Source organism: Hemitrygon akajei, chromosome 13 (assembly GCF_048418815.1).
Source record: "Hemitrygon akajei chromosome 13, sHemAka1.3, whole genome shotgun sequence".
Taxonomy (NCBI): domain Eukaryota; kingdom Metazoa; phylum Chordata; class Chondrichthyes; order Myliobatiformes; family Dasyatidae; genus Hemitrygon; species Hemitrygon akajei.
This window is the reverse complement of record NC_133136.1, coordinates 94583991-94611819: the sequence shown is the minus strand read 5'-3', so window position 1 is coordinate 94611819 and position 27829 is coordinate 94583991. Positions and strand designations below refer to the sequence as shown.

Genomic DNA, 27829 nt, shown 5'->3' with positions numbered 1-27829 from the left:
TAGAAGCAGAGAAATAGAACCTAAGTGATTCCTCTTGAAGGTATAGATTCAGTGGGCTCTAGTGAATTCAAGATTACACGCAGGTTCATTCCAATGGAAGCTGTAATCTGCAAAATAAAAATTAATTCCTACTACATCCTGCAAGTTACGACAAATAGAGCACAGGACCTATGATAAGAACTGCCTTATTTATGAATTAAAAATACAAGCTGACATTTATTATTTTTGTTCATCTGAAAATTACACAGTCAGGAATAATAAAAAAATACTTACCTAAATGCGTCAGTGCATACTGTGCTGCCAGCTCTTTGGCATCTTCCAGCATTGTGCAGAGTTTATCAGGCATAAAATGGCTCAGCGTACCTTCTGAACTGTTTATAAGGGATGGAATAACTATCTTATAAACAAGCAGTTGTTTTCCATCCTGACTTGTAGTAGAATATAAGTAATATTCTGGTGGTGCCCAATTATTTTTGTTGCAGTAATATTCCAAGTGTGTAACTGAAGAATGAAAATGACTGGGCTTTAAGGAATAAATGCTCAAAGGCATGAGCTTTATGCCTGGAAATAGAGGATATGTGCATCTTTCCAGTTCAGGAGAGCATGGACTATGATGACCATTCAAACGTGCTGGTAAACTTGGAGATCTTCCTGGTGTTTTAGGTCCTCCATCTTCTTTGTTTGTAAATGTCAGTCGTTGACTTTCACCATTAAGAGTGACTTGATTACCTTGAGTGTATTTCCAAGACCCATCTTTATTAACTGGCTTTGCAAGGGTGACTTCAATGCTAGCACCATCAATATATTTCCCATTCATAATATTCATAGCTGTAACAGCATCATCTCTGTCAAAGAAGTGCACAAATGCATAATCTCTGAGTTTTTTCACACGTTCAACTGCTCCAGGTTTGATTTTGTTAAACTCCATCTTGATTGCTTCCTCTGTTGTAGATATCATCAGGTTTCGCACATAAAGAACCTTAACTTTTTGCATAGTTTCCTCATCAACTTCTTTTTCAGGGTCTGCCCAATCAACTTGAATAGTATGTCCCCACAACTGAAAAGTACCTGAAAAATTTTAAAAAGCAACATAATCATAAATTTATGTTGTTAAGTGTAAAGAGTATTGATAATCAGAATCAGAATTAGGTTTATTTATCACTGTTTACTATGATGAGAAATTTGCTGCTTTAGGGCATCTGTGTAATGCAGACATAAACTTACAAAAATAAATAAATCACACAAAAAAAGTTATAATTAGGTAGCATTCATGAACCAATCAGATTTTGAAAACTTCTATAGATGTGTGGTGGGAAGTCTATTGACTGGTTGCATCACCACCTTGTAAAGGATCTCCAATGTTCTTGAACATAAATCCTACAGTCCATTATGGGTAAAGCCCTCCTGCCACTTAGCTCATCTGCACAGAGCATTGTCGCAGGAAGCAGCATCAAATACCCACACCACCCAGGCCATGCTCTCTTCTCGCTGCTGCTCTCAGGAAGAAGGTACAAGAACCTCAGTGACAGGGTGAGTGAAGTTATCCCCACTGATTCAAGAACTTGATGGTTAAGGGGCAATAAGCTAGTTTCAGGAAGTTATCACTCCTAAACCATCACATTCTTGAATCAGTGGGGATTCAACTCACCCTGTCACTGAATTGATCCAACAGCCTATGGACTCACTTTCAAGGATTCTTAATCTCGTGTTCTCAAAATTTATTGCTTCTTTATTTATTATTTCATTTATATATTTAAATAGCTTTTTGTCTTTTGCATATAGATTGTTTCTACATCCTGTTGGTTTGGGTCGTTCATTGATTCTCTTATCTTTCTTAGACTTACTGCATATGCCCACAAGAAAATGAAATTTTAAGGTTGCACATGGTGACATATATGCACTTTGATGATAAATTTACTTTGAACTTTTGAGTTTTTGAATTAATGGCGGAGGGGTAGATTGTACACAATGAAAATTTGGCAAATTAATTACAGACATTAGCAAGTTATAGAAAAATAATGCTAAGCAAGAGATGCAAACATAAACCATCAAGGTGAAATTACATCAATTTATATCATTTGGTGCATTTTCAATAAAAAAATACAGAACACCAAAATTCTTTCAATGATGCAACTATAGAGATTTTTAGCATTAGTTAACTCAGTGATTAGTAAGTTTGGAGATAATAAAAACTTTGGTGGAGTTTTAGTTAGTAAAGAATGTTGATAAGTGTGCTGTGGGAATTAGTAAAGTTGGGCACAACAATCACAGAAAGAACTTAATTCAGAAAAATGAAGAAATATACTTTGGGAAGTCATATTCTGGTAATGTGTAGAATAAGTGACAGGGATCTTAGAAGTGTTAATGTACAAAGAGACCTCTAAGTGACTTCATAGTTCACTAGAAGTAACAATATAGATGGATCAGGTAAAGTTCACAACACCAAGCTTGTGTTGGGTGACTTCAACCTCGTAAATATAGGATGCAGCCTCCTGAAAGCAAGACATAGGCTTCAGATAGACAGGTAAATACCAGAAGAAATAAGGGATGTCGGCAGTTCATGGAAGGTTCCCCTGTGACTATTAACCTCAGCAACAAGTATGTCCCTTTTAGATATTGCCTCTTTGAATCTGATGTGTTTGTTTAAAGACCAACTGCACAGAGTACATAACAGGTACATTCCAGCAAACTGAAAGCACAAGGATGGCAAGGGTATCTTACATTAAAAGCAAGATGATACTTAGGAATAGGTAGGACCACTCAAGGATAGAGGAAGGAACATGTACTGGGGGGATGGAGTATATGGGTGAGATCCTAAATGAGTACCTTGCACTTACCAAGGAGAAGGATGCATAGGGTAGGCAGATCACTGTGGAGCATGCTTATTTGCTTAGAGTATTGGGATATACCCCAGGTTATTGAAAGGTAGGAAATTATATTGATTGGGCCTAGTCCAATATCTTTGTGAACTTTCCAGCCATGGGCACATTTTTGGAGGATTGCTGAGTTGCTAATGCTGTTCCTTTGTTCAAGAAGGGAAATATGGATAATCCAGGAAATTATAGACTGATGAATCTTATGTCAGCAGTATAGAAGATACTGGAGAGAATCTGTCCTGCCAAAGGGTTTCAGCCCGAAACACTAACTGTACTTTTTTCTACAGATGCTGCCTGGCCTGCTGAGTTCCTCCAGCATTTTGAGTATGTTGATTCTAAGGGATAGGATTTATGAGCAAATGGAAAATCATGGCTTAATTAAGTACAGTCAATATGGATTTGAGTGGGTAAAGTCTGGCTTTACTAACGATAGTGTTTCTCAAGGAAGCTAATGAAAGTAAACCCATGAATGTTTCAACTGGATTTTAGTAAGTCATTTGACAAGGTCCCTCATGGGAAGTTCTGCATTAGATTGAGATGCACAGATTCTACAGTGACTTGGCCATTTGGATTCACAATTGACTTTCCATTAGAAGACAGAAGGTAATGGTCAATAGGGCTTATTCTTGCAAAAGGAACAAAGCTTCTGGTGTTCTGCAGGAAGCTGTGCAAGGACTTCAACTGATTGTGATACAGTATATATAAATGACATTCATGAAAATGTAAACAGGTGGATTTGTAATCTTGTAAATGATACAAAGACTGGTGGTATCTGCAGAAGATTGCTAAAGAATACAGCAGGATATAGATCAGTTGCAGATATGGTTGGAGAAGATGCAGATAGAATTTAATACATGAAGTGCATTGAGAGATTGGTCAAGGCTAGAAACAACTCCTGCCTCAGCAAGGACTTGGAGCCACTGCAATTTGCCTATTGCCACAATAGGTCTACAGCAGACGTGATTGCATTGGCTCTCCACATGGCCTTGGATCACCTGGACAATACAAATATCTATGTCAAGATGCTGTTTGTTGACTAGAGTTCAGCGTTTAACATCATTCCTACAGTCCTGATCAAAAAGCTATAGAACCTGAGCTTCTGTTCCTCCCTCTGCAACTGAATTTTTGACTTCCTAATCAAAAGACCACAATCTGTGCAGATTAGTAATAACATCTCCACTTCACTGACAATCAACACTGGCACACCTCAAGGATGTGCGCTTAGCCCACTGTTCTATTCTCTCTACGCCCATGACTACATACAGCACAAATGCCAGCTATAAATTTGATGATGATGCAATCATTGTTGGCAGAATTGCAGATGGTAAAGAGGCTTATGGGAGTGAGATATACCAGCTAGTTGAGTGGTGTTGCAGCAACAACCTTGCACTCAACACTGGTGAGCTGACTGCAGACATCAGAAGGGCAAGACGAGAGAACACACATCAATCAATCAATCAGAAGTGGAGAGAATGAGCAATTTCAAGTTCCTGTGAGTTAACATCTCTGAGGACCTAACCTGGTCCCAACATATTGATGCAGCTATAAAGAAACTAAGATAGCAGCTATATGTCATTAAGAGCTTGAGGAGATTTGCAATGTCACCTAAAACACATGAAAATTTTTACAGATGGAGAGCATATTGACTGGTTGCATCACCATCTTCTATGGGGGGGGGGGAGGCAGCTACTGCACAGGTTCGTAGTAATCTGTAGAGAGTTATAAAATTAGTTAGCTCCATGTTGGGTACTAGCCTCTGTAGTATCCAAGACATCTTTGAGGAGTGGTACCTCAAAAAGGGTACCATCCATTATTGAGGACCCCCACCACCCAGGACATGCCCTTTTCTCATTGTTACCATCAGGAAGGAGGTGCAGATGCCTGAAGGCACACACTCAGTGATTCAAGAACAGCTTTTTACCCTCTGCCATCAGATTTCTGAATGGACATTGTAACCATGAACATTACCTCACTATGTTTATATTTCTGTTTTTACACTACTTATTTAATTATTTGATATACATATATAAACATATTGTAATTCTTCAGATTATTTCTTCAGCAGTCTGAACGGGGCACGACTGCGCAAGCACGTGAGGTCGGCCAGTGAGAACAGCGGGAAGAGTTTAAAAGGAAGACAGATTTACAGAGCAGGCGTCGGCGAAGCGGGCATCAGAGTTGAGGGAGACAGAGTAGGAAGTCTTTGGCTCAATGGGGCTTCGGCAATAAGGGGTCGAGGCCAGATAGGTTATCTGTTTAAAATAAAGACAAAGTATTGTGTGTGAGGCAGGTTTTCTGTGCTCAGTGTCAGATGTGGGAGGTCCTGGAGATTCCCGGCCTCCCGGACAACCACATCTGCATCAGGTGTGTCGACCTGCAGCTCCTTAGGGACTGCATTAGGGAACTGCAGCTGCAGCTCGATGACCTTCATCTGCTCAGGGTGAGTGAGGAGGTGATAGGAGCTATAGGAGGGTAGACACCCTGTGACCATAGGAGACAGAGAAGTGGGTAATAGTCAGGAGAGGGAAGGGCAAGAAGCAGGTACTAGAGACTACCCCAGTGGCTGTCCCCCTTAACAATAAGTATTCCTACTTGAGTACTGTTGGAGGGAAAGGCCAACCTGGGGGAAGCAAGAGAGGTCATGCCTCTGGCATAGAGTCTGGCCCTGTGGCTCAGATGGTTAGGGAAAGGAAGAGGATGGCAGCAGTGATAGGGAACTCTATAGTTAGGGGATCAGATAGGTGATTCTGTGGACGCAGGAAAGAAACTCGGATGGTAGCTTGCCTCCCAGGTGCCAGGGTCTGGGATGTTTCTGATCACATCCACGATATCTTGAAGTGGGAAGGAGAACAACCAGAGGTCGTGGTACATATTGGTATCAACAATATGGGTAGGAAAAGGGAGGTCCTGAAAAAAGATGACAGGGAGTTAGGAAAGAAGTTGAGAAGCAGGACCTCAAAGGTAGTAATCTCAGGATTACTGCCTGTGCCATGTGACAGTGAGCATAGGAATAGAATGAGGGGGGAGGATAAATGTGTGGCTGAGGGACTGGAGCAGGGGGCAGGGTTCACATTTCTGGATCATTGGGACCTCTTCTATGTGACCTGTACAAAAAGGACAGGTTACACTTGAATCCAAGAGGGACCAATATCCTGATGTGAAGGTTTGCTAAGGCTATTGGGGAGAGTTTAAACTAGAATTGCTGGGTGTAGGAACCGAACTGAAGTGACAGAGGAAAGGGAGGTTGGCTCACAAATAGAGAAAGCTTGGAGACAGTGCAAAAGGGAGGATAGGCAGGTGATAGAGAAGGGACATGCTCAGTTCGATGATTTGAGATGTGTCTATTTTAATGCGAGGAGTATCATGGATAAAGCAGATGAGCTTAGAGTGTGGATCAGCACTTGGAGCTATGATGATATGGCCATTACAGAGACTTGGATAGTGCAGGGGCAGTAATGGCTACTTCAAATGCCGGGTTTTAGATTCAGAACAGATTCAAATCCTCTCCCGTTCTGAATCGGTGTTTTACCGGGGGATCCTCTCCTGTTCTGAATCACTGTTTTACTGAGGGATCCTCTCCTGTTCTGAATCACTGTTTTACCGAGGGATCCTCTCCTGTTCTGAATTGGCTGTTTTACCGAGGGATCCTCTCCTGTTCTGAATTGGCTGTTTTACCGAGGGATCCTCTCCTGTTCTGAATTGGCTGTTTTACCGAGGGATCCTCTCCTGTTCTGAATCACTGTTTTACCGAGGGATCCTCTCCTGTTCTGAATTGGCTGTTTTACCGAGGGATCCTCTCCTGTTCTGAATCACTGTTTTACCGAGGGATCCTCTCCTGCTCTGAACCAGCTGTTTTACCAAGGGATCCTCTCCTGTTCTGAATCGGTGTTTTACCAAGGGATCCTCTGCTGTTCTGAATCGGTGTTTATGGTGAAGGCATATGGTGCACTGGCCTTCATCAATTGTGGGATTGAGTTTAAGAGCTGGGAGAAAACGTTGCAGCTAAATAGGACCCTGGTCAGACTCCACTTGGAGTACTTTGCTGAATTCTGGTTGCCTCACTACAGGAAGGATGTAGAAATCATAGAAAGAGTTCAGAGGGGATCTACACGGATGTTGCCTGGATTGGGGAGCATGCCTTATGAGAATAGGTTGAGTGACCTTGGCCTTTTCTCATTGGAGCGACGGAGGATGAGAGGTGACCTGATAGAGGTGTACAAGATGATGAGAGGCATTGATTGTGTGGATAGTCAGAAGCTTTTTCCCAGGGCTGGAATGATAGCATGAGAGGGCACAGTTTTAAGGTGCTGGGAAGTAGGTTCAGAGGAGATGTCAGAGGTTAAGTTTTTTTTTAAAAATGCAGAGGGTGGTGAGTGCGTGGAATGGGCTGCTGGCAATGGTGGTAGAGGCGGAAACAATAGGGTCTTTTAAGAGACTCCTGGATAGGTACATGGAGCTTAGAAAAAATAGAGGGCTAAAGATAACCTTAAGTAATTTCTAAGGTAAGGACATGTTTGGCACAGCTTTGTGGCATTTCTATGTGTATTCTCTCCCAACGATCTCCAGCCTTGGCCTGAGTTGAGCTGAGCAGAGCTGGGAGTGCTAAGCAGACTCAGTCACTCACTCACCAAGTGAGTTAGTAGTTGAAGATCACTCCTACTCGCACTCCTGCCAGAGCTATTCTGTCAAAGCATAGAATGGTGCAACACAGGAACAGGCTCTACCACCCCCCGACAGAGCATTCCAGATACACACCACTCATTTAAAACTTGCTCCACAATCTCAATTGAACTTAGCCCCTCTCACAAGTATTAGACCTTCTGACTCAGAAAATAATATTGTCTCATAATCTCATTAATTTCTAACAGATCCTCATCCTCTGCTGCTTCAGAGAAAATAACACAATTTTGGCTTACCTCCTATTATAGCACATTTGCTTGAATCCAGGCAGCATCCTGCCAAACCATCTCTGCACCCTCTCCAAAGCCTTCATGTCCTTCCTAAAATGAGGTGACCAGAAATGCCTGCAATAATCCAGATGGAGTCCAAACAGTTTTATAAAGCTGCAACATAACTTCTTGCCCCTTGAACTCAGTGCTTCTACTAATAAAAATCAAGCAAGCTATATGCTGCCTTTACCACCTTATCAAACTGTGCAGCCAGTTTCAGAGAGCTATAAACTTGGATCCCAAGATCCATCTACTAAGGAACTTCCTCAGCACTGCTAAGGAACTTGCTGTAAACAGAGTGCTGTCTCTTTACATTTGATTTTCTCGTGTTTCAGAATCAGATTCAGGTTTAATATTGCTGGCATATGTTGTGAAATTTGTTGCCTTTTCAGCAGTTGTATAGTGCATATGATAATTTAGGGAAAAACTGTATTACATAGAAACATAGAAAAACATACCGCACAATACAGGCCCTTTGGCCCACAAAGCTGTGCCAAACCTTCGAACTACTGAGGCTTTACACGCAGCCCTCTATTTTTCTAGGCTCCACGTAGCCATCCAGAAGTCTCTTAAAAGACTCTATTGTTACCGCCTCCATCACAGCCGCTGTCAGCCATTTCCACGCACCCATCACTCTGCGTAAAAAACTTACCCCTGATATCTCTTCTGTAGCTACTTCCGAGCACCTTAAAACTGTGCCCTTTCATGCTAGCTATTTCAGCCCTGGGAAAAAGTCTCTGAGTATCCACACAATCAATGCCTCTCATTATCTTGTACACCTCTATCAGGTCACCTCTCATCCTCCGTCGCTCCAATGAGAAAAGGCCAAGGTCACTCAACCTATTCTCATAAGGCATGCTCCCTAATCCAGGCAACATCCTTGTAAATCTCCTCTGCACCTTTCCATGTCCTTCCTATCATGAGGCGACTAGAATTGTGCACAGTACTCCATGTGGGGTCTGACCAGGGTCCTATATAGCTGCAACATTAGCTCTTGGCTCTTAAACTCAATCCCATGATTAATGAAAGCCTTCTTAACCATAGAGTCAACCTGCGTAACAGTTTTGAGTGACCTATCGACTTGGAACCCAAGATCCCTGCCAACAGTCTTACCAGTAATGCTACATTCTGCCATCATATTTGACCTACCAAAATGAATCACCTCACACTTATCTGGGTTGAACTCCATCTGCCACTTCTCAGCCCAGATTTGCATCCTATTAATGTCCTGCTGTAACCTCTGACTGCCCTCCACATTTTCCACAACACCCCTAACCTTTGTGTCATCAGCAAATTTTCTAACCCATCACTCCACTTCCTCATCCAGGTCATTTATAAAAATCACAAAGAGTAGGGGTCCCACAACAGATCCCTGAAGCAGAACACTGGTGACCAACCTCCATGCAGAATATGACCCGTCTACAACCACTCTTTGCCTTCTGCGGGCAAGCCAGTTCTGGATCCACAAAGCAATGTCCCTTTGGATCCCATGCCTGCTTACTTTCTCAATAAGCCTTGCATGGGGTAGCTTATCAAATGCCCTGCTAAAATCCATCTATGGCTCGACCTTCATCAATGTGCTTAGTCACATCCTCAAAAAATTCAATCAGGCTTGTAAGGCACAACCTTCCTTTAACAAAGCCATGCTGATGCTGACTACAGATACTGTATGTTACAAATAATGCGAAGATTTCAATGCAACAGGGTAGTTGTAGATGATATCTTTAATTTCACTTAGTACGGGAAGATTAGAGGAGGCATAATTTGTAAAGAGTATCCAGAGTGTTTCTTGACACAGTACATTGATAATCCAATTCAACTAGTTTTGGGAAATAAGCTTGGCCAGTTTCAGTGAAAACTGTAGGTTCTTAGAATGTAGTGGATAAGGATAAGATCAATTGGTATATTAGACAGGAGCTGGAGAGCATTGACAGGACAATAGCTGAATTGGTTAAGTCTATATGCGTGAATTGTTTAAACGGACAGCTGGACGGAAGTCAGAACTAATATGTGCCTGTGTGGAAGAAAGACAAAATTGGCAAGGTTTGGGAACCTTGGATGATGAGAGAAGCTGCAAATTCAGTCAAAATCGAAAAGGAAACACATGTAAAGTTTAGAAAGCTGATAAGGCTAAAACTAGCCATGTAATCTTCTTGGTGAGTTAGATTAAAAAGAATCTCAAGCCATTTTATACACATATTAAGAATGATAGAGCAAATGGGGAGAGGCTAAATCACTGAAGAACAAAGGAAGGACAGTATTCCCAGAGCCAGAAAGTGTATTAAGATCAAAAAGAGCAGTTTGTATTTGTATTCACCAAGAAGACACAGAGGGATGGTGGGATATTTATTTTTTTTATTTAGAAATTTAGCATGGAATAGACCCTTTGACCCACATCACCCTACAACTCACTAATTACCCTAACATAATCATGGGACAATTTACAATGACCAATTAACCTACTAACTGGCAGGTCTTTTGACAGTAGATGGAAACCCATGCACATACAGAAAGGAACGTACAAACACTTACAGGAAACATGAGAACTGAACTCCGACGCTCTGAGCTGTAATGTGCCACACTATGCCCCAAGGGGGTGTGCCAATATTCTACATTTTATCATCAAGGAGGATGTATTGGGACTCTTGAAGAACATTAATGTGGTTAAGTCTCAAGGTCTGATAGAAGAGAGGCAAGATAGGAGATTGAGGAGCAAGCAAATTGTGCATTGTAGGAACAACGTATTAAAAAGCAAACAGGGCCATTTGAGACATACTGCATGCTTGGGATCATGCAGTGATTAGGCACTTGGCAAGGGCTAATAAAAAGAAGTTAGGTTTATTTGGAGCAGCCATTGTTGGAGTGGGATAGTATTGCAGAAAGAGCTTGAGGTTTCAGCTTCAGAGGCTTTGGCAAGGAGAGATGGAAGATTGTAGGTAGATTTCAGGTAAGTTTCTTTCATTCCTGCTTTCTTAAGCAGTGAGAATGCCAAGCAGGATAGTGAAATACTCCTTTTCGGGATGTGGGAAGACAGAGAGACTTCCAGTTTTCTAACAACTACACCTGCAAGAAGTGCAAATGCTTTGAGAGTCTGGTCAAGGATTACATCTGCAGCATGCTACCACCCAAACTGGATCCCCTATAATTCACCTACTGACACAACCGATCGACAGATGCAATAGCTACTGCTCTAGGTATTGTCCTTACACATCTGGAGAAGATGGATGTTTATGTGAAAATGCTGTTCTTGGACTATAGTTCAGCATTCAACACCATAATTCCATCCAGGCTCGACAGGAAGCTCAGGGACTTCAGTCTTGACCCCACCTTGTGCAGCTGGATCCTGGATTTCCTGTCAGATCGCTGGTAGGTGATAAGAGTGGGCTCCCTCACCTCCACCTCTCTGACTCTCAATACAGGAGCCCCTCAGGGCTGTGTACTAGATCTCCTCCTTTACTCCCTGTATATCCATGACTGTGAAGCTACCCACAGCTCTAATCTGCTCATTAAATTTGCCGACAACACTACATTAATTGGCCTAATCTCAAAGAATAATGAGGTGGCCTACAGGGAAGAAGTCATCTCTCTGACACGGTGGTGTCAAGAAAACAACCTCTCTCACAATGTCATAAAAAAAAGGAGCTGGTTGTGGATTACAGGAGGAATGGAGACGGGCTAACCCCTGTTGACATCAATGGATCTGGGGTTGAGAAGGTAAACAGTTTTAAATTCCTTGGCATCCACATCACCGAGAACCTCATGTGGTCTGTACACACCAGCTGTGTGGTGAAGAAGGCACAACAGCACCTCTTTCACCTTAGACAGTTGAGAAAGTTTGGTATGGACCTCCAAATCCTAAGAACTTTCCACAGGGGCACAATTGAGAGCATCCTGACAGGCTGCATCACTGCTTGGTATGGGAACTGTACCTCCCTTAATCACAGGATTTTGCAGAGAGACGGTGGACAACCCAGTACATCTGTAGTTGTGAACTTCACATGATTCAGGACATTTACAACGTCAGGTGTGAGAGGGTCACTGGAGACACAATTCACCCCAACCACAAGCTATTCCAGCTGCTACCATTCAGGAAACAGTACTGCAGCATAAAAGCCAGGACCAACAGGTTCCGGGACAGCTTTTTCCACCAGGTCATCAGACTGATTAAATTACGCTAACTGGAGTGTATTTCTATGTTTCATTGATTATTCTATTTCTTATAAATTATTATGATTGCACGTTGGACATTTAGATGGAGACGTAACCTCAAGATGTTTACTCTTCATGTCTGTGAAGGATATAAGAAATAAAGTCAATTCAATACACAGTTGCAGCTTCTTATTGACACTGTTAGAGAAATGGAGCTGGAGCTGGATGAACTGAGATTATTCGGGACTCAGTAGGCTGAAGGGTTGATTGACAGGAGATACTAGAAGGTAGCTGCACCTAAGATGAGGGACACAGGTAACTAGGTGACCCTCAGGAGAGGGAAAGGAGATAGGAAGCCCATACAGGGACCTCTGTGGATGTTCTCCTCAATTTACAAGTATACCACTTTGGATACTGTTTGTAGGGGAAGGGAGGAATGACCTACCAGAGGAAGGTCACAGCAATTAGGTCTCTGGTAGTGAGAACAACTCTGTGGCTCAAAAGGGAAGGGGGAAGAGAGGCTAGCTATGGTGGCAAAAGATTAATTTGTTCGGAAAAGGTAGGAGATTCTGTGGACAACAACAAAATTCGTCTTGGGTATGTTCCCTCCCAGGTGTCAGGGTCAGGGAGATCTCAGATCAATATTGTAAGAGGGAAGGTGAGCAGCCAGAGGTCGTGGCTAACATTGGTAGTAATAACAAAGGTAAGAAAGATTATGAGGTCCTGTAAAGTGAATTCAGGGAGTTAGGAGCTAAACTAATTGATAAGATCTCCAAGGTTGTGATCTCAGAATTGCTACCTGTGCTATGTAGTACTGAGGGCAGAAATAGTAAGATGATACAGTTTAACATACGGCTCAGGTGATGGTGCAGGAAGGAGGGCTTCAGATATTTGGACCATTGGGCTCTATTCCAGTGAAGGTGGGACCTGCACAGATGAAACAGTTTGCAACTAAACTGGAGGATTAATATCTTCGTGGGAAGCTTTGCTCATGTTGTTCGGGGGGGGGGGGGGGGTTTAAACTGAAGTTGCAGGCGAATGGGAACTAGTGTGTCATGGCAGATTACTGTTTAGTGCATTTATGTAGTCCTGTGCAGGTCTGTAGTCTCGTGTAGTTTTTGTGTTGTTTTACATAGTCTAGTGTAGCCTTGAGTTGTCTCACATAGTCTAGTGTAGTTTTGTGTTGTTTCATGTAGCACCATGGTCCTGGAGGACCATTTTTACTGTGTACTGTACCAACAATTTATGGTCAAAATGACAATAAAAAGTGACTTCACTTGACTTGAGACAGTGAGGTGGTTTTGGGGAAAGATGCTTTTAAGCCTGCATACTGTTACGTACCTGTGGGTATCTTGTGACTGTCACATGACCATGATGTAATTGAGTCTCTGCTGGGCATGATGTAATGGTCTTGTGATGGTGGAGTGATGTAATTTTCCCACCAGTGAGAGGTCATGTGATGGCCTGTTTCAACAGGTATAAAAGAAGCATGCCTCGCTGTGACGCAGGTCAGTTCATGGCTTAATTCATCAGTGACTCCGTTCTGCTGTGTATTTGATTTTATGATGCAGTTTCGTTTAAAAGTGGAGTTTTAATTTCTTCCATAAGAATCATTGTGCTGGCAGTTCTGAAAATCACTACCAGTTAAAGTCCAGTCGGAGAGTGAAGAATTATTGAAGTTCAGGAAGCTGAAGGATCGAGTAAAGTTGGTGTCAGCAGCAAAACAGGTTCAACCTTATGGAATCTTCATTCAGAAGGTAGTAATCTGCACCCACGATAGTCCCTGCTGTAAAAGCAGAAAGGACTGGGGCAGTGAGCTATTCGCCAAAAGGAAAAGGTCAGTCCATTTAAGCCGTTTTTATTTCCTTCATCGTAAATCCTTCAGACAAGGCATATTTTGGCTGGGATCAGCAGTAACGTCACGTCGTAAGAGAATTTATTACTTCAAGGAAAGTCTTTCCAAATTGACTGTGTAAATCATTTGGACTTTTGCATTTACTACTTTTAAGAATTGTGTTCGCATTTCTCGTTTTAAGAACTGTTCGAGCTGCCATATAGCAGCTGACTTCAAGTTAGTCGTTTGTTTACTCTTGGATTTTTTTTGAGCAGTGTTTAATAGAAGTTTTATTTGTTTATAAAAAAAAACTGTCTCAATTATATATTCATTGGTGCCGTATCGTAACAATACAATCACAGGAATCAAAACGTTGACCATAGTGGGAATACTTTTCTGAGTTGCATCTATTTCAATGTTAGAAGTATTGAAAGTAAGGCATATGAACTTAAAGCGTGGATCAGCATTAGAACTATGTCATTGTAGTCATAGGCGAAACATGGTTGCAGGAGGGGCAGGACTGGCAACTTGATGTTCTGGGGTTCCAGATTGCTTTAGACATGGTAGAGCAAGAGGGTTTAAAGCAGTGGTTCCCAACCTTTTTTTGGCCATGCCCCACCTAATCACCTCTAAAATCCTGATGCCCCCTGTGGTGATATATAATTCTTATTATTCAAAAAGTGAACTCCTATTCACCTGGAGGAAGCCTAAAAGACCATTAACTTGGTTTAAACAAGCTTCCAAAGAACATGGCATTCAAGAAAGAGAAAAATAAAAGAACCAAAGGACTGTTAAAGTTCTGAGGAAGAAATTACTAAGAAATTGTAAAAAAAAGAACATTAAGTGATATTAAAATAATAATAATAATAATAAATAAATAAAACAATGCCGATTCGTTTCTACAGCATACAAAGACAGATACACCGTTTAAAAGAGATGACGCAATGTACACACCTTCACACCACCAAGAACCGAAAGCTACTGCAAAAAGCAGCATTGGCGCGACCTCGTACGAGTTTCTTACGCATTTGGACCTGTTCATTCGCTCCTTCCTACATCAGTCAATTCATTAATTTAATTATGAAAGCCATTTGACGGTTGTAATGATGGTGATACACTATATATACAGTACATACGCAATTACACATGTACATACACACAAGTATTTTTATGTATGCATACTGTATATACACATATACAGTGCGCACACACACTCATACTCACAGAGACTTACTAGAAAAAATTCACTGTTAATAACTCATTCTCGAATTGCCCCCCTTAAAAATCAAATTACCCCCCTGTGAGGCGTATGCCCCACGTTGGGAACCACTGGTTTAAAGGATGAGGGATGGCATTTTGAGTCATGGAATATGTCACGGCTCAGACTAAATGGGTGGAACTGAGGAATAAGAAAGGAACGACCACTTTAATGGTAATACTATATATCATCCCAATGTCAATGGGATTTAGACGTTGCAGACAGTTGTAACCAAAGAAAGATTGCGATAGCATGTGATTTTTTAAAAAAGTTAAAAGTGTGTCCCAAGCCTTATAAGCTCATCAGGCTCATAAGGTTTCCGTGACGTGAAGCAACTGAGAGTACGAGACCTCCCCCCCCCCCCTCCCGCCCCAGATAGGACGCCAGTCTATCGCGAGGTTAACCCCCATCATTTTGCTGGTACCCATTTTCAGCTGGGTGGACTGGAGCAATGTGTGGTTAAGTGCCTTGCTCAAGGACACAACACGCTACAGATCACTAGTCCAATGCCTGAACCACTTGGCCGCATGCCACACAGGTGGTTTTAACTTTCGACATATTGATTGAGATTGGATCTATCACGGGCTTGATGGGCCAAAGGGCTTGTTTCGATGCTGCAGTGCTCTATGACTCTGTTGCTGAACAAAACCTTTGTATGTCTCATGACAGGCAAGGTGTTTCAGCAAGGTCAAAATAGCCAAACCAGATATTATGACAATCTTTCAGATGTCATTAGAAACGGGGATTGTGCCGGAGGATTGGCGTATTGCTCATGTGGTTCCATTGTTTAAAAAGGGTTCTAGAAGTAAGCCTGGCAATTATAGACCTGTCAGTTTGACATCAGTGGTGGGTAAATTAATGGAAAGTATTCTTAGAGATAGTATTTATAATTATCTGGATAGACAGGATCTGATTAGGAGTAGCCAGCATGGATTTGTGCGTGGAAGGTCATGTTTGACAAACCTTATTGAATTTTTTGAAGTAGTTACGAGGAATGTTGACGAGGGTAAGGCAGTGGATGTAGTCTATATGGACTTCAGCAAGGCCTTTGACAAAGTTCCACATGGAAGGTTAGTTAAGAAGGTTCAGTCGTTAGGTATTAATGCTGGAGTAATAAAATGGATTCAACAGTGGCTAGATGGGAGATGCCAGAGAGTAGTGGTGGATAATTGTTTATCGGGATGGAGGCCGGTGACTAGCGGGGTGCCTCAGGGATCTGTTTTGGGCCCAATGTTGTTTGTAATATACATAAATGATCTGGATGATGGGGTGGTAAATTGGATTAGTAAGTATGCTGATGATACTAAGGTAGGAGGTGTTGTGGATAATGAGGTGGGTTTTCAAAGCTTGCAGGGAGATTTATGCCGGTTAGAAGAATGGGCTGAACGTTGGCAGATGGAGTTTAATGCTGAGAAGTGTGAGGTTCTACATTTTGGCAGGAATAATCCAAATAGAACATACAGGGTAAATGGTAGGGCATTGAGGAATGCAGTGGAACAGAGAGATCTAGGAATAACAGTGCATAGTTCCCTGAAGGTGGAGTCTCATGTAGATAGGGTGGTGAAGAAGGCTTTTGGAACGCTGGCCTTTATAAATCAGAGCATTGAGTACAGAAGTTGGGATGTAATGTTAAAATTGTACAAGGCATTGGTAAGGCCAAATTTGGAATATTGTGTACAGTTCTGGTCACCGAATTATAGGAAAGATATCAATAAATTAGAGAGAGTGCAGAGACGATTTACTAGGATGTTACCAGGGTTTCAGCACTTAAGTTACAGAGAAAGGTTGAACAAGTTAGGTCTCTATTCATTGGAGCGTAGAAGGTTGAGGGGGGATTTGATCGAGGTATTTAAAATGTTGAGAGGGATAGATAGAGTTGACGTGAATAGGCTGTTTCCATTGAGAGTAGGGGAGATTCAAACGAGAGGACATGATTTGAGAGTTAGGGGGCAAAAGTTTAAGGGAAACACGAGGGGGTATTTCTTTACTCAGAGAGTGATAGCTGTGTGGAATGAGCTTCCTGTAGAAGTAGTAGAGGCCAGATCAGTTGTGTCATTTAAGGTAAAATTGGATAGGTATATGGATAGGAAAGGAGTGGAGGGTTATGGGCTGAGTGCGGGTAGGTGGGACTAGGTGAGATTAAGAGTTCGGCACGGACTAGGAGGGCCGGAATGGCCTGTTTCCGTGCTGTGATTGTTATATGGTTATATGGACTCTTGCATCAGTGGTAGAAATTCTTAGAAATCAGAGAAAATTCTTAAGAATAGGATCTTGTGAAGCTGGAAAAGTATAAATATTAAAGTCAGTTCACGGGAGGTCATCATGTTTCACAAGCTTCATTGAACACAGAACATAAAAATCAACAGCACATTATAGGCCCTTCAGCTCACAATGTTGTGCTGACCATGTTGTGCTACTCTAGAAACTGCCTAGAATTTCCCTACCGTAAAGCCCTCTATTTTTCTAAGCTCCATGTACCTATCTAAGACTCTATTGTATCTGCCTCTACCACCATCGCTAGCAGTGCATTCCACGAGCCCTCCAGCCGCTGGGTGAAAACCTTACCTCTGACATTCCTATTGTGCCTACTTCCAAGCACTTTAATAACTATGCTCCATCATGTTAGCCATTTCAGCCCAGGGAAAAGCCTCTGGCTATCCACACAATCAATGCCCCTCATTATCTTATACACCTTAAGGACAAAAGACCAAGTTCACTCAACCTAACCTCTTAAGGCACACTCCCCAATCCAGGCAACATCCTTGGAAATGTCCTCTGCACTCTCTCTATAATATCCACATTCTTCCTGTAGTGAGGTGATCAGAACTGAATACAGTGCACTGAGTGGGGTCTACAGTCTTATATAGCTGTAACATTACCTCATGGCTCTTGAACTCAGTTCCATGTTTGATGAAGACCAACACGCCATACACCTTCTTAACAACACTGTCAACTTGCACAGCAGCTTTGCGTGTCCTACAGACATGGACCCCAAGATCTCTCTGATCCACAATACTGCCAACAGTCTTACCATTAATATTATATTCTGTATCAAATTTGACCTATCAAAATGAACCTCTTCACACTTAACTGGTTCGAACTCTATCTGCCACTTCTCAACCCAGTTCTGCATCCTATCGATGTCCCGTTGTAAACACTGACAACCCTCCAGACTATACCCACAACACCCCCAACTTTTAGGTCATCAGCAAACTTACTAACCCACCCTTCTACTTCCTCATTCCGGTCATTTATAAAAATCACAAAGAAGAGGTCCCAGAACAGATCCCTGTGGAACACCACTGGTCATCGACTTCCACCCAGAATACGAACCATTTACAGCCACCCTTTGCCTTCTGTGGGCAAGACAATTCTGGATCTCCTTGGATCCCATGCCTCCTTGCTTTCTGAATGAGTCTTGCATGGGGAATCTTATCAAAAACCTTACTGAAATCCATATACACTACATCCACTGCTCTACCTTCATCAATGTGTTTTGCTTTGTTCTTAAAGAGTTCAATCAGCCTCGTAAGGCATGACCTGCCCTTGACAAAGCCATGCTGACTATCCGTAATCAGATTATATCTCTCCAAATGTTCATAAATCATGCCTCTCGGGAGTTTCTCCAACAACTTGCCCACCACTGAAGTAAGACTCACTGGGTTATCTCTACCCCCTTTCTTGAACAAGAGAACAACATTTGTAACTCTCCAATCCTCTGGTACTTCTCCCGTCCTTATTCATGACGCAAAGATTATTGCCAGAGGCTCAGCAATATCCTCCCTTGGTTCCCACAGTAGCCTGGGATATAACCAGACCCAGCAACTTATCTAACTTAGTTGAAGAGTCTCGACCTGAAACATTGACTGTACTCTTTTCCATATAGGCAGCAGCCTGGCCTGCTGAGTTCCTCCAGCATTTTGTAGGGTTGTTTATTTTCCAGCATCTGCAGATTTTTTCTTGTTTGTGACTTAACTAACTTAATGCTTTTCAAAAGCTCTTTTTTAATGTCTATAGGTTCAAGCATTTCAATCCACTGTAAGTCATCCCCACAATTGCCAAGATCCTTTTCCCTGGTGAATACTGAAACAAAGTATTGATTAAGTACCTCTGCTGCCTCCTCCGACTCCAGGCACACGCTTCCACTATTGCACCTGATTGGACCCATTCTCAAACATTCTTGTTCTTCACATACTTGTAGAATGCCTTGGGGATTTCCTTAATCCTGCTTGCCAAGGCCTTCTAGGAGAGACCTTCTATGTCTCATAATTTCATTCTCCTTCCTGGTAACCTTGTAATTTTCTAGAGTTCTAACTGTACCTAGTTTTTTTGAACCTTTCGTCAGCTTTTCTTTTCTTCTTAGCTAGATTTTCTACATCTATTGTACACCATGGTTCTCTTACCCTACCATCCTTTACCTGTCTCAATGGAACATGGCTATCCAGAATGCCATGCAAATATTCTCTGAACATTTGCCACGTTTCTCTTGTGCATTTCCCTGAGAACATTTACTCCCAAGTTTCAGCCTAATAGCATATTTTCCCCTACCCCAATTAAACATTTTCCAAAATTGTCTGCGCCTGTCCCTCTTCAGCGCCATGGTAAAGGAGATAGAGTTGTTATCACTACCTCCAAAATGCTCTCCTACCAAGAGATCTGGGTTTATTTCCAAATACCAGATCAAGTACAGCCTCTCCTCTAGTTAGCTTATCTACATCTTGTGTCAACAAAACTTCCAGAACATACCTAACAAACTCCACCCCATCCAAACCGTTTGCTCTAAGGAGACGCCAGTCAATATTAGGGAAGTTAAAATCACCCATCACAACAACGCTATCACATACAACATAGAAATTTACAGCACATTACAGGCCCTTCAGCCCACAAGGTTGTGCCGACCATGTAATCTACTCTAGAGATTACCTAGGATTTTCCTAGTGCATAGCCCTCTATTTTCCTAAGGTCCATGTACTTATCTAAGACGCTCTTAAAAGACCCTACTGTATCTGCTTCTGCCACCGCCACCGGCAGTGCATTCCACGCACCCATCACTCTCTGTGTGAAAAACTTAGCTCTGACATCCCCTCAGTATCTATTTCCAAGCACCTTAAAACTATGCCCCCTAGTGTTAGACATTTCAGCTCTGGGAAAAAGCCTCCGGCTATCCACATGATCAATATCTCTCATCATCTTTTCCGTCTCTATCAGCTCACCTCTCATCCTCCGTCATTCCAAGGAGAAAAAGCCAAGTACACTCAACCTATTCTCATAAGGTACATCCTCCAATCCAGGGAACATCCTTGTAAATCTCCTCTGCATTCTCTCTATGGTATCCACATCTTTCCTGTAGTGAGGTCACCAGAACTGAACACTGTACTCCAAGTGGGGACTGGCCAAGGTCTTATATAGCCATAACATTACCTCATGGCTCTTGAACTCAATCCTATCGTTGATGAATGCCAACATACCATACGCCTACTTAACAACACTGTCAATCTGTGCAGCAGCTTTGAGTGTCCTATCGACACGGACCCCAAGATCTCTCAGATTCTCCACACTGCCAAGAGTCTTACCATTTATATTATATTCTGTCTTCAAATTGGACTTACCAAAATGAACCACCATATTTAGAGCAGAAGACATTGGAGCAGAATTAGGCCATTTGGCCTATCGAGTCTGCTCCGTCATTCAGTCATGGCTGATCCCTTTTTTTCCTCGTCCTTAATCCCATTTCCCGGATTCTCCCCTTAACCTTTGGCGCCATGCCTGATCAAAAACCTATCAATCTCTACCATAAATACACCTAACGACCTGACCTCTACAGCTGCATGTGGTCATAAATTCCACAAATTCACCACGCTCTGGCTAAAGTAATTTCTCTGCATCCCTGTTTTGAATGGACTCCCCCTCTATTCTGAGGCTGTGCCTTCTTGTCCTGGACTCTCCCACCATGGGAAACATCCTTTCCACATCTACTCTGTCTAGGCCTTTCAACATTCGAAAAGTTTCAATGAGATCCCCTCTATCCTTCTAAATTCAGGTGAATACAGACCCAGAGCCATCAAATGTTCCTCATATGATAACCTTTCATTCCTGGAATCATCCTTGTGAACGTCCTCATCACCCCCTTCAATGCCAGCACAACTCTTCTAAGATAAGGAGCCCAAAACTGTACAGAATACTCAAGGTGATGCCTCAGTGATGCCTTATAAAGCCTCAGCATCACACCCCTGCTCTTGTATTCTAGACCTCTTAAAATGAATGCTAACATTGCATTTACATTCCTCATCACCAATCCAACCTGCAAGTTAACCTGGGTTGAAGTCCATCTGCCACTTCTCAGCCCAGTTCTGCATCCTATCGATGTCCCGCTGTAAACTCTGACAACCCTTCAGAATATCCATAATATCAACCTTTGTGTCATCAGCAAACTTACTAACCTACCCTTCTACTTTTTCATCTAGGTCATTTATAAAAATCACAAACAAGAGGGGTCCCAGAACAGATCCCTGCAGAACACCACTGGTCACCGACCTCCATGCAGAATACGAACCATCTACAACAACCATTTGCCTGTGTGGGCTAGTAAATTTTTGGATCAACAAAGCAAGGTCTCCTTGCTTCTTTACTTTCTTGCATGGGGAATCTTATCAAAAGACTCACTGAAATCCATACATCCACTGCTCTACCTTCAATAATGTGTTTTGTTACATCCTCAAAGAATTCAATCTGGCTTGTAAGGCACAACCTACCCTTGACAAAGCTATGCTGACTGTCCATAATCAATTATTATTCTTCACCATTCCAGAAAATGCCTCCCTATCTGCTCCTTGATGTATCTGTTACTATTGGGGGGGGGGGTCTATAAAATACACCCAGGAGTTATTGCCCTCTTCCTGTTTCTTTCCACCAACACTGACTCATCTTTTCTGCCATACCCCCACCTCCTTGAGTTTTCTGAGGAGGCTGCAGAGATTATTAATGAGCAAAGGGCACTACATGTTGTCTAGATGGACTTCAGTAAAGCTTTTAATAAGGACTATCATGGTCAGCTTGAACTAGAAGATTATGATCTATGGGATCCATTGTGACTTGGTAGCTTGGATTCCAGCTATAGAAGGTGACATGTAGTGGTGGAGTGGTATTATTCTGACTGGAGGTCAAGGACCAGTAGTGTTCTGCAGGTATTCATTAAGACTTCTTTTCTTTTACAAAATTATAGGTGGACTGATTAGAAAATTTGTAGACAATACAGAAATTGGCGAGTGAAGAAAGTTTTAAAGTGACTTGGCAAGATAAATATTGTTTGGGAATGGGGCAAAAATGGTAGATTTTTTATGGTAGATTAAAAGACTTCAGATTTTTAATGGTAGAAACAGTAGATTAAAAAACTTCAGATTGCCAGGTATGATGTTGTGGCCATTACTGAATCGCAGCTGAAGGATAGTTGTAGTTGGGAGCTGAATGTCCAAGGTGACACATTGTATTGGAGGGATAGGGAGATTGGCAGAGGGGGAAGCATAGCTCTACTGGTAAAGAATGGCATCAAATCAGTAGAAAGATGTGACATTGAATTGGAAGATGTTGAATTCTTGTAGGTTGAGATAAGAAACTGCAAGGATAAAAGGACCCTGATGGCAATTATATACAGACCTTCAAACAGTGGCTGGGAAGTGGACCACAGATTACAACAGGAAATAGAAAAGGCATGTCAAAAGGGCAATGTCATGGAGATTTTAACATGCAGGTCGATTGGGAAAATCAGATTGGTAATGGATCTCAAGAGAGTGAATTTGTTGAATGCCCAAGATATAGCTTTTTTAGAACAGTTTGTCATTGAGCCTACTAGGGGATCAGCTATCAGACTTGGTGCTATGTAATGAACCATAGGTGATTAGGGAACTTAAAGTAAAAGAACCCTTAGGAACCAGTGATCACAATATGATTGAGTTCAACTTCAAATCTAATAGGGAGAAAGTAAAGTCTGACATAGCAGTATTTCAGTGGAGTAAAGGAAATTACAGTGGTAGGTGACAGGAGTTGGCCAAAGTAAATTGTAATGAGATGCTGGCAGGGATGACAGTGAAGCAGCAATGGTGTGTGTTTCTGGGGGGAAAAAGGAAGGTGCAGGACATGTGCATTCCTGAAATGAAGAAATATTCAACTGGCAAAATTGTATAACCGTGTCTGACAAAGGAGGTCAAAGCTACTGTAAAAACAAAAAGAGGGCATACAACAAAGCAAAATTAGTGGGAAGACAGAAGATTGGGAAGTTTTAAAAAACCCACAGAGAGCAAATAGAAAAATCATTAGAAGGTAAAAAATGAAATATGAAAACAAGCTAGCAAATTATATCAATGTGGATAGTAAAATCTTCTTCAAGTATGTAAAAAATAAAAGAGAGATGAGAGTGGATATACGACCACTAGAAAATAAGGCAGGAGAAATAATATTAGGGGAACAAGGAGACGGCTAATGAACTAAATGGTGTTTTGCATCAGTATGCACTGTGGAAGACACTAGCAGTGTGCCAGATGTTGTAGTGTGTGGAGGAAGAGAAGTGGGTGGAGTTACTATTACAAGGGAGAAGGTGTTTAAAAAGTTGTAAGACCAAAAGGTACATAAGTCACCCGGACCATAGAACCATAGAACATTACAGCACAGAAACAGGTCTTTTGGCCCTTCTTGGCTGTGCCGAACCATTTTTCTGCCTAGTCCCACTGACCTGCACCTGGCCCATAACCCTCCATACACCTCTCATCCATGTACTTGTCCAAGTTTTTCTTAACTGTTAAAAGTGAGCCCGCATTTACAACTTCATCTGGCAGCTCATTCCACACTCCCACCACTCTCTATGTGAAGAAGATCCCCCCAATGTTCCCTTTAAACTTTCCCCCCTTCACCCTTAACCCACGTCCTCTGGTTTTTTTCTCCCCTAGCCTCAGTGGAAAAAGCTTGCTTGCATTCACTCTATCTATACCCATCATAATTTTATATACCTCTATCAAATCTACGCTCCAGGGAATAAAGTCCTAACCTATTCAACCTTTCTCTGTAACTCAGTTTCTCAAGTCCCGGCAACATCCTTGTAAACCTTCTCTGCACTCTTTCAACCTTATTAATATCCCTCCTGTAATTCAGTGACCAAAACTGCACACAATACAAATTCAGCCTCACCAATGCCTTCTACAACTGCACCATAACATCCCAACTCTTATACTCAATAGTTTGATTTATAAAGGCCAATGTATCACCAGCTCTCTTTACTACCCTATCTACCTGTGACGCCACTTTTAGGGGATTATGTATCTGTAGTCCCAGATCCCTCTGTTCTACTGCACTCCTCAGTGCCTACCATTTACCTTGTATGTTCTACCTTGGTTTTTCCTTCCAAAGTGCAATGTCTGTATAAAACACTGTCTGTCACACTTGTCTGTATAAAACTCCATCTTCCATTTTTCAGCCCATTTTCCCAGCTGGTCCAGATCCCTCTGCAAGCTTTGAAAACCTTCCTTACTGTCCACTACATCTCCAATCTTTGCATCATCAGCAAATTTGCTGATCCAATTTACCACATTATCATCCAGGTCATTGATATAGATGACAAATAACAATGGACCTAGCACTGTGGCACACCACTTGTCACAGGCCACCACTCAGGGAAGCAATCCTCCACTACCACTCTCTGACTTCCATCATCTGCATCCTAGAGTTCTGAAAGAGATTGTGGCTGCATTAGCAATGATCTTTCAAAAATCATTGGATTCTGCCATGGTGTCAAAGGACTGGAAAACTGCAAATCTCACTCCACTCTTTATGAAAGGAGCAATGCAGCAGAAAGGAAATTATTGAACAGTTAGCCTCACCTCAGTGGTTGGGAAGACGTTAACGTCAAAATTGTTAAGGATGAGGTGATGGAGTAGCTAGTGACACAGGACAAGATAGGAAAAAGTCAGCATGGTTTCCTTAAGGAAAAATCCTGCCTGACAAACCTGTTGGATTCTTTGAGGAGATTACAAGTATGGATAGATAAAGGGATGCAGTGGATGTTGTATATTTGGACTTTGACAAGGTGTCACACATGAGGTTGCTTACCAAGTTAAGAGCTCGTGGTATTACAGTAAAATTACCAACATGGTTAGAGCATTGGCTAATTGGAAGAAGGGAGCGAATGGGAACAAAAGGATCCTTGTCTAGTTGGCTGCCAGTGACTAGTGGTGTTTCACAGTGGTCAGTGTTGGGACCACTTCTTTTTATGCCGTATATAAATGATTTAGATGATAGAATAGCTGGCTTTGTTTCCAAGTTTGCAGATGATACGACGATTGGTGGAAAGGATGTTGAGAAAATGTAGGATGCAGAAGGTCTTAAGCTGATTAGGAGAATAGTCAAGAAAGTAGAAAATGAAATATAATGTTAGAAAATACATGGACATGCACTTTGGTACTAGAAATAAATATGCTGATTATTTTCTAAATGTCTGGGATGCAAAGGGACTTGGGAGTCCTTGTGCAGAAAACCCTAAAGGTTAACTTGCAGGTTGAGTCAGTGGTGAGGAAAACAAATACAATGTTAGCATTCATTTCAAGAGGTCTAGAATACAAGAGCAGGGATGTGATGCTAAGGTGAGGCCTCACCTTGAGTACTGTGTACAGTTTTGGGCTCCTCATCTTAGAAGAGATGTGCTCACATTGGAGAAGGTCCAGATGAGGTTTACAAGGATGATTCCAGGAATGAAAGGGTTATCATATGAGGAACATTTCATGGCTCTGGGTCTGTATTCGCTGGAATTTAGAAGGATGAGGGGGGATCTCATTGAAATATTTTGAATGCTGAAAGGCCTAGACAGAGTAGATGTGGAAAGGATGATTCCCATGGCGGCAGAGACCAGGACAAGAAGGCACAGCCTCATGATAGAGAGGCATCCACTCAAAACAGAGATGTGGAGAAATTTCTTTAGCCAGACCATGGTGAATTTGTGGAATTTGTTGCCACGTGTTGTTGGGTGCGAAGGCCAGGATGTTGGGTGCATTTAAGGCAGAGATTGATAGGTTCTTGATTGGACATTGCATCAAAGGTTACAGGGAGAAGGCTGGGAAATGTGTTTGAGGAAGAGAAAACAAAAGGATCAGCCATGATTGAATGGTGGAGCAAACTCGATGGGCCAAATAGCCTAACTCTGTTCCTCTGTGTTATAGTCTTATGGTCTAAGTTGGAAGAACGGGCAAAAAAAAATGCCAGATGGAAATGTGTGATAATGCATTTTGGTAAAAGAGCAGAAGAAACAGTCGTGCGGACTGATATTTAATTGGGGAGAAGGTTCAAACAGAGGTGCAGAGGGATTTAGGAGTCCTCGTGCAAGACTCCCACAGGTGGAAAGTATTCTTAGAGATAGTATTTATAATTATCTGGCTGGACAGGATCTGATTAGGAGTAGCCAGCATGGATTCGTGCATGGAAGGTCATGTTTGACAAACCTTATTGAATTTTTTGAAGTAGTTACGAGGAATGTTGACGAGGGTAAGGCAGTGGATGTAGTCTATATGGACTTCAGCAAGGCCTTTGACAAAGTTCCACATGGAAGGTTAGTTAAGAAGGTTCAGTCGTTAGGTATTAATGCTGGAGTAATAAAATGGATTCAACAGTGGCTAGATGGGAGATGCCAGAGAGTAGTGGTGGATAATTGTTTATCGGGATGGAGGCCGGTGACTAGCGGGGTGCCTCAGGGATCTGTTTTGGGCCCAATGTTGTTTGTAATATACATAAATGATCTGGATGATGGGGTGGTAAATTGGATTAGTAAGTATGCTGATGATACTAAGGTAGGAGGTGTTGTGGATAATGAGGTGGGTTTTCAAAGCTTGCAGGGAGATTTATGCCAGTTAGAAGAATGGGCTGAACGTTGGCAGATGGAGTTTTATGCTGAGAAGTGTGAGGTTCTACATTTTGGCAGGAATAATCCAAATAGAACATACAGGGTAAATGGTAGGGCATTGAGGAATGCAGTAGAACAGAGAGATCTAGGAATAACAGTGCATAGTTCCCTGAAGGTGGAGTCTCATGTAGATAGGGTGGTGAAGAAGGCTTTTGGAACGCTGGCCTTTATAAATCAGAGCATTGAGTACAGAAGTTGGGATGTAATGTTAAAATTGTACAAGGCATTGGTAAGGCCAAATTTGGAATATTGTGTACAGTTCTGGTCACCGAATTATAGGAAAGATATCAATAAATTAGAGAGAGTGCAGAGACGATTTACTAGGATGTTACCTGGGTTTCAGCACTTAAGTTACAGAGAAAGGTTGAACAAGTTAGGTCTCTATTCATTGGAGCGTAGAAGGTTGAGGGGGGATTTGATCGAGGTATTTAAAATGTTGAGAGGGATAGATAGAGTTGACGTGAATAGGCTGTTTCCATTGAGAGTAGGGGAGATTCAAACGAGAGGACATGATTTGAGAGTTAGGGGGCAAAAGTTTAAGGGAAACATGAGGGGGTATTTCTTTACTCAGAGAGTGATAGCTGTGTGGAATGAGCTTCCTGTAGAAGTAGTAGAGGCCAGTTCAGTTGTGTCATTTAAGGTAAAATTGGATAGGTATATGGACAGGAAAGGAGTGGAGGGTTATGGGCTGAGTGCGGGTAGGTGGGACTAGGTGAGATTAAGAGTTCGGCACGGACTAGGAGGGCCGGAATGGCCTGTTTCCGTGCTGTGATTGTTATATGGTTATACGGTTAATTTACAGGTTGGATCTGTGGTAAAGATGGCAAT

At 42.0% G+C, this 27829-nt stretch overlaps 1 protein-coding gene across 1 annotated transcript in view; it reads right to left on the bottom strand.

Moving 5' to 3' along the window:
* The window catches only part of rbm46 (RNA binding motif protein 46), a 138657-nt gene that overhangs the window by 24802 nt on the left and 86026 nt on the right, over window positions 1-27829 (bottom strand). The window contains exon 4 of the mRNA XM_073063974.1: window positions 274-1068. Within this exon, the coding sequence (XP_072920075.1) occupies window positions 274-1068 (795 nt within the window). The remainder of the gene's footprint in view (window positions 1-273; window positions 1069-27829) is intronic.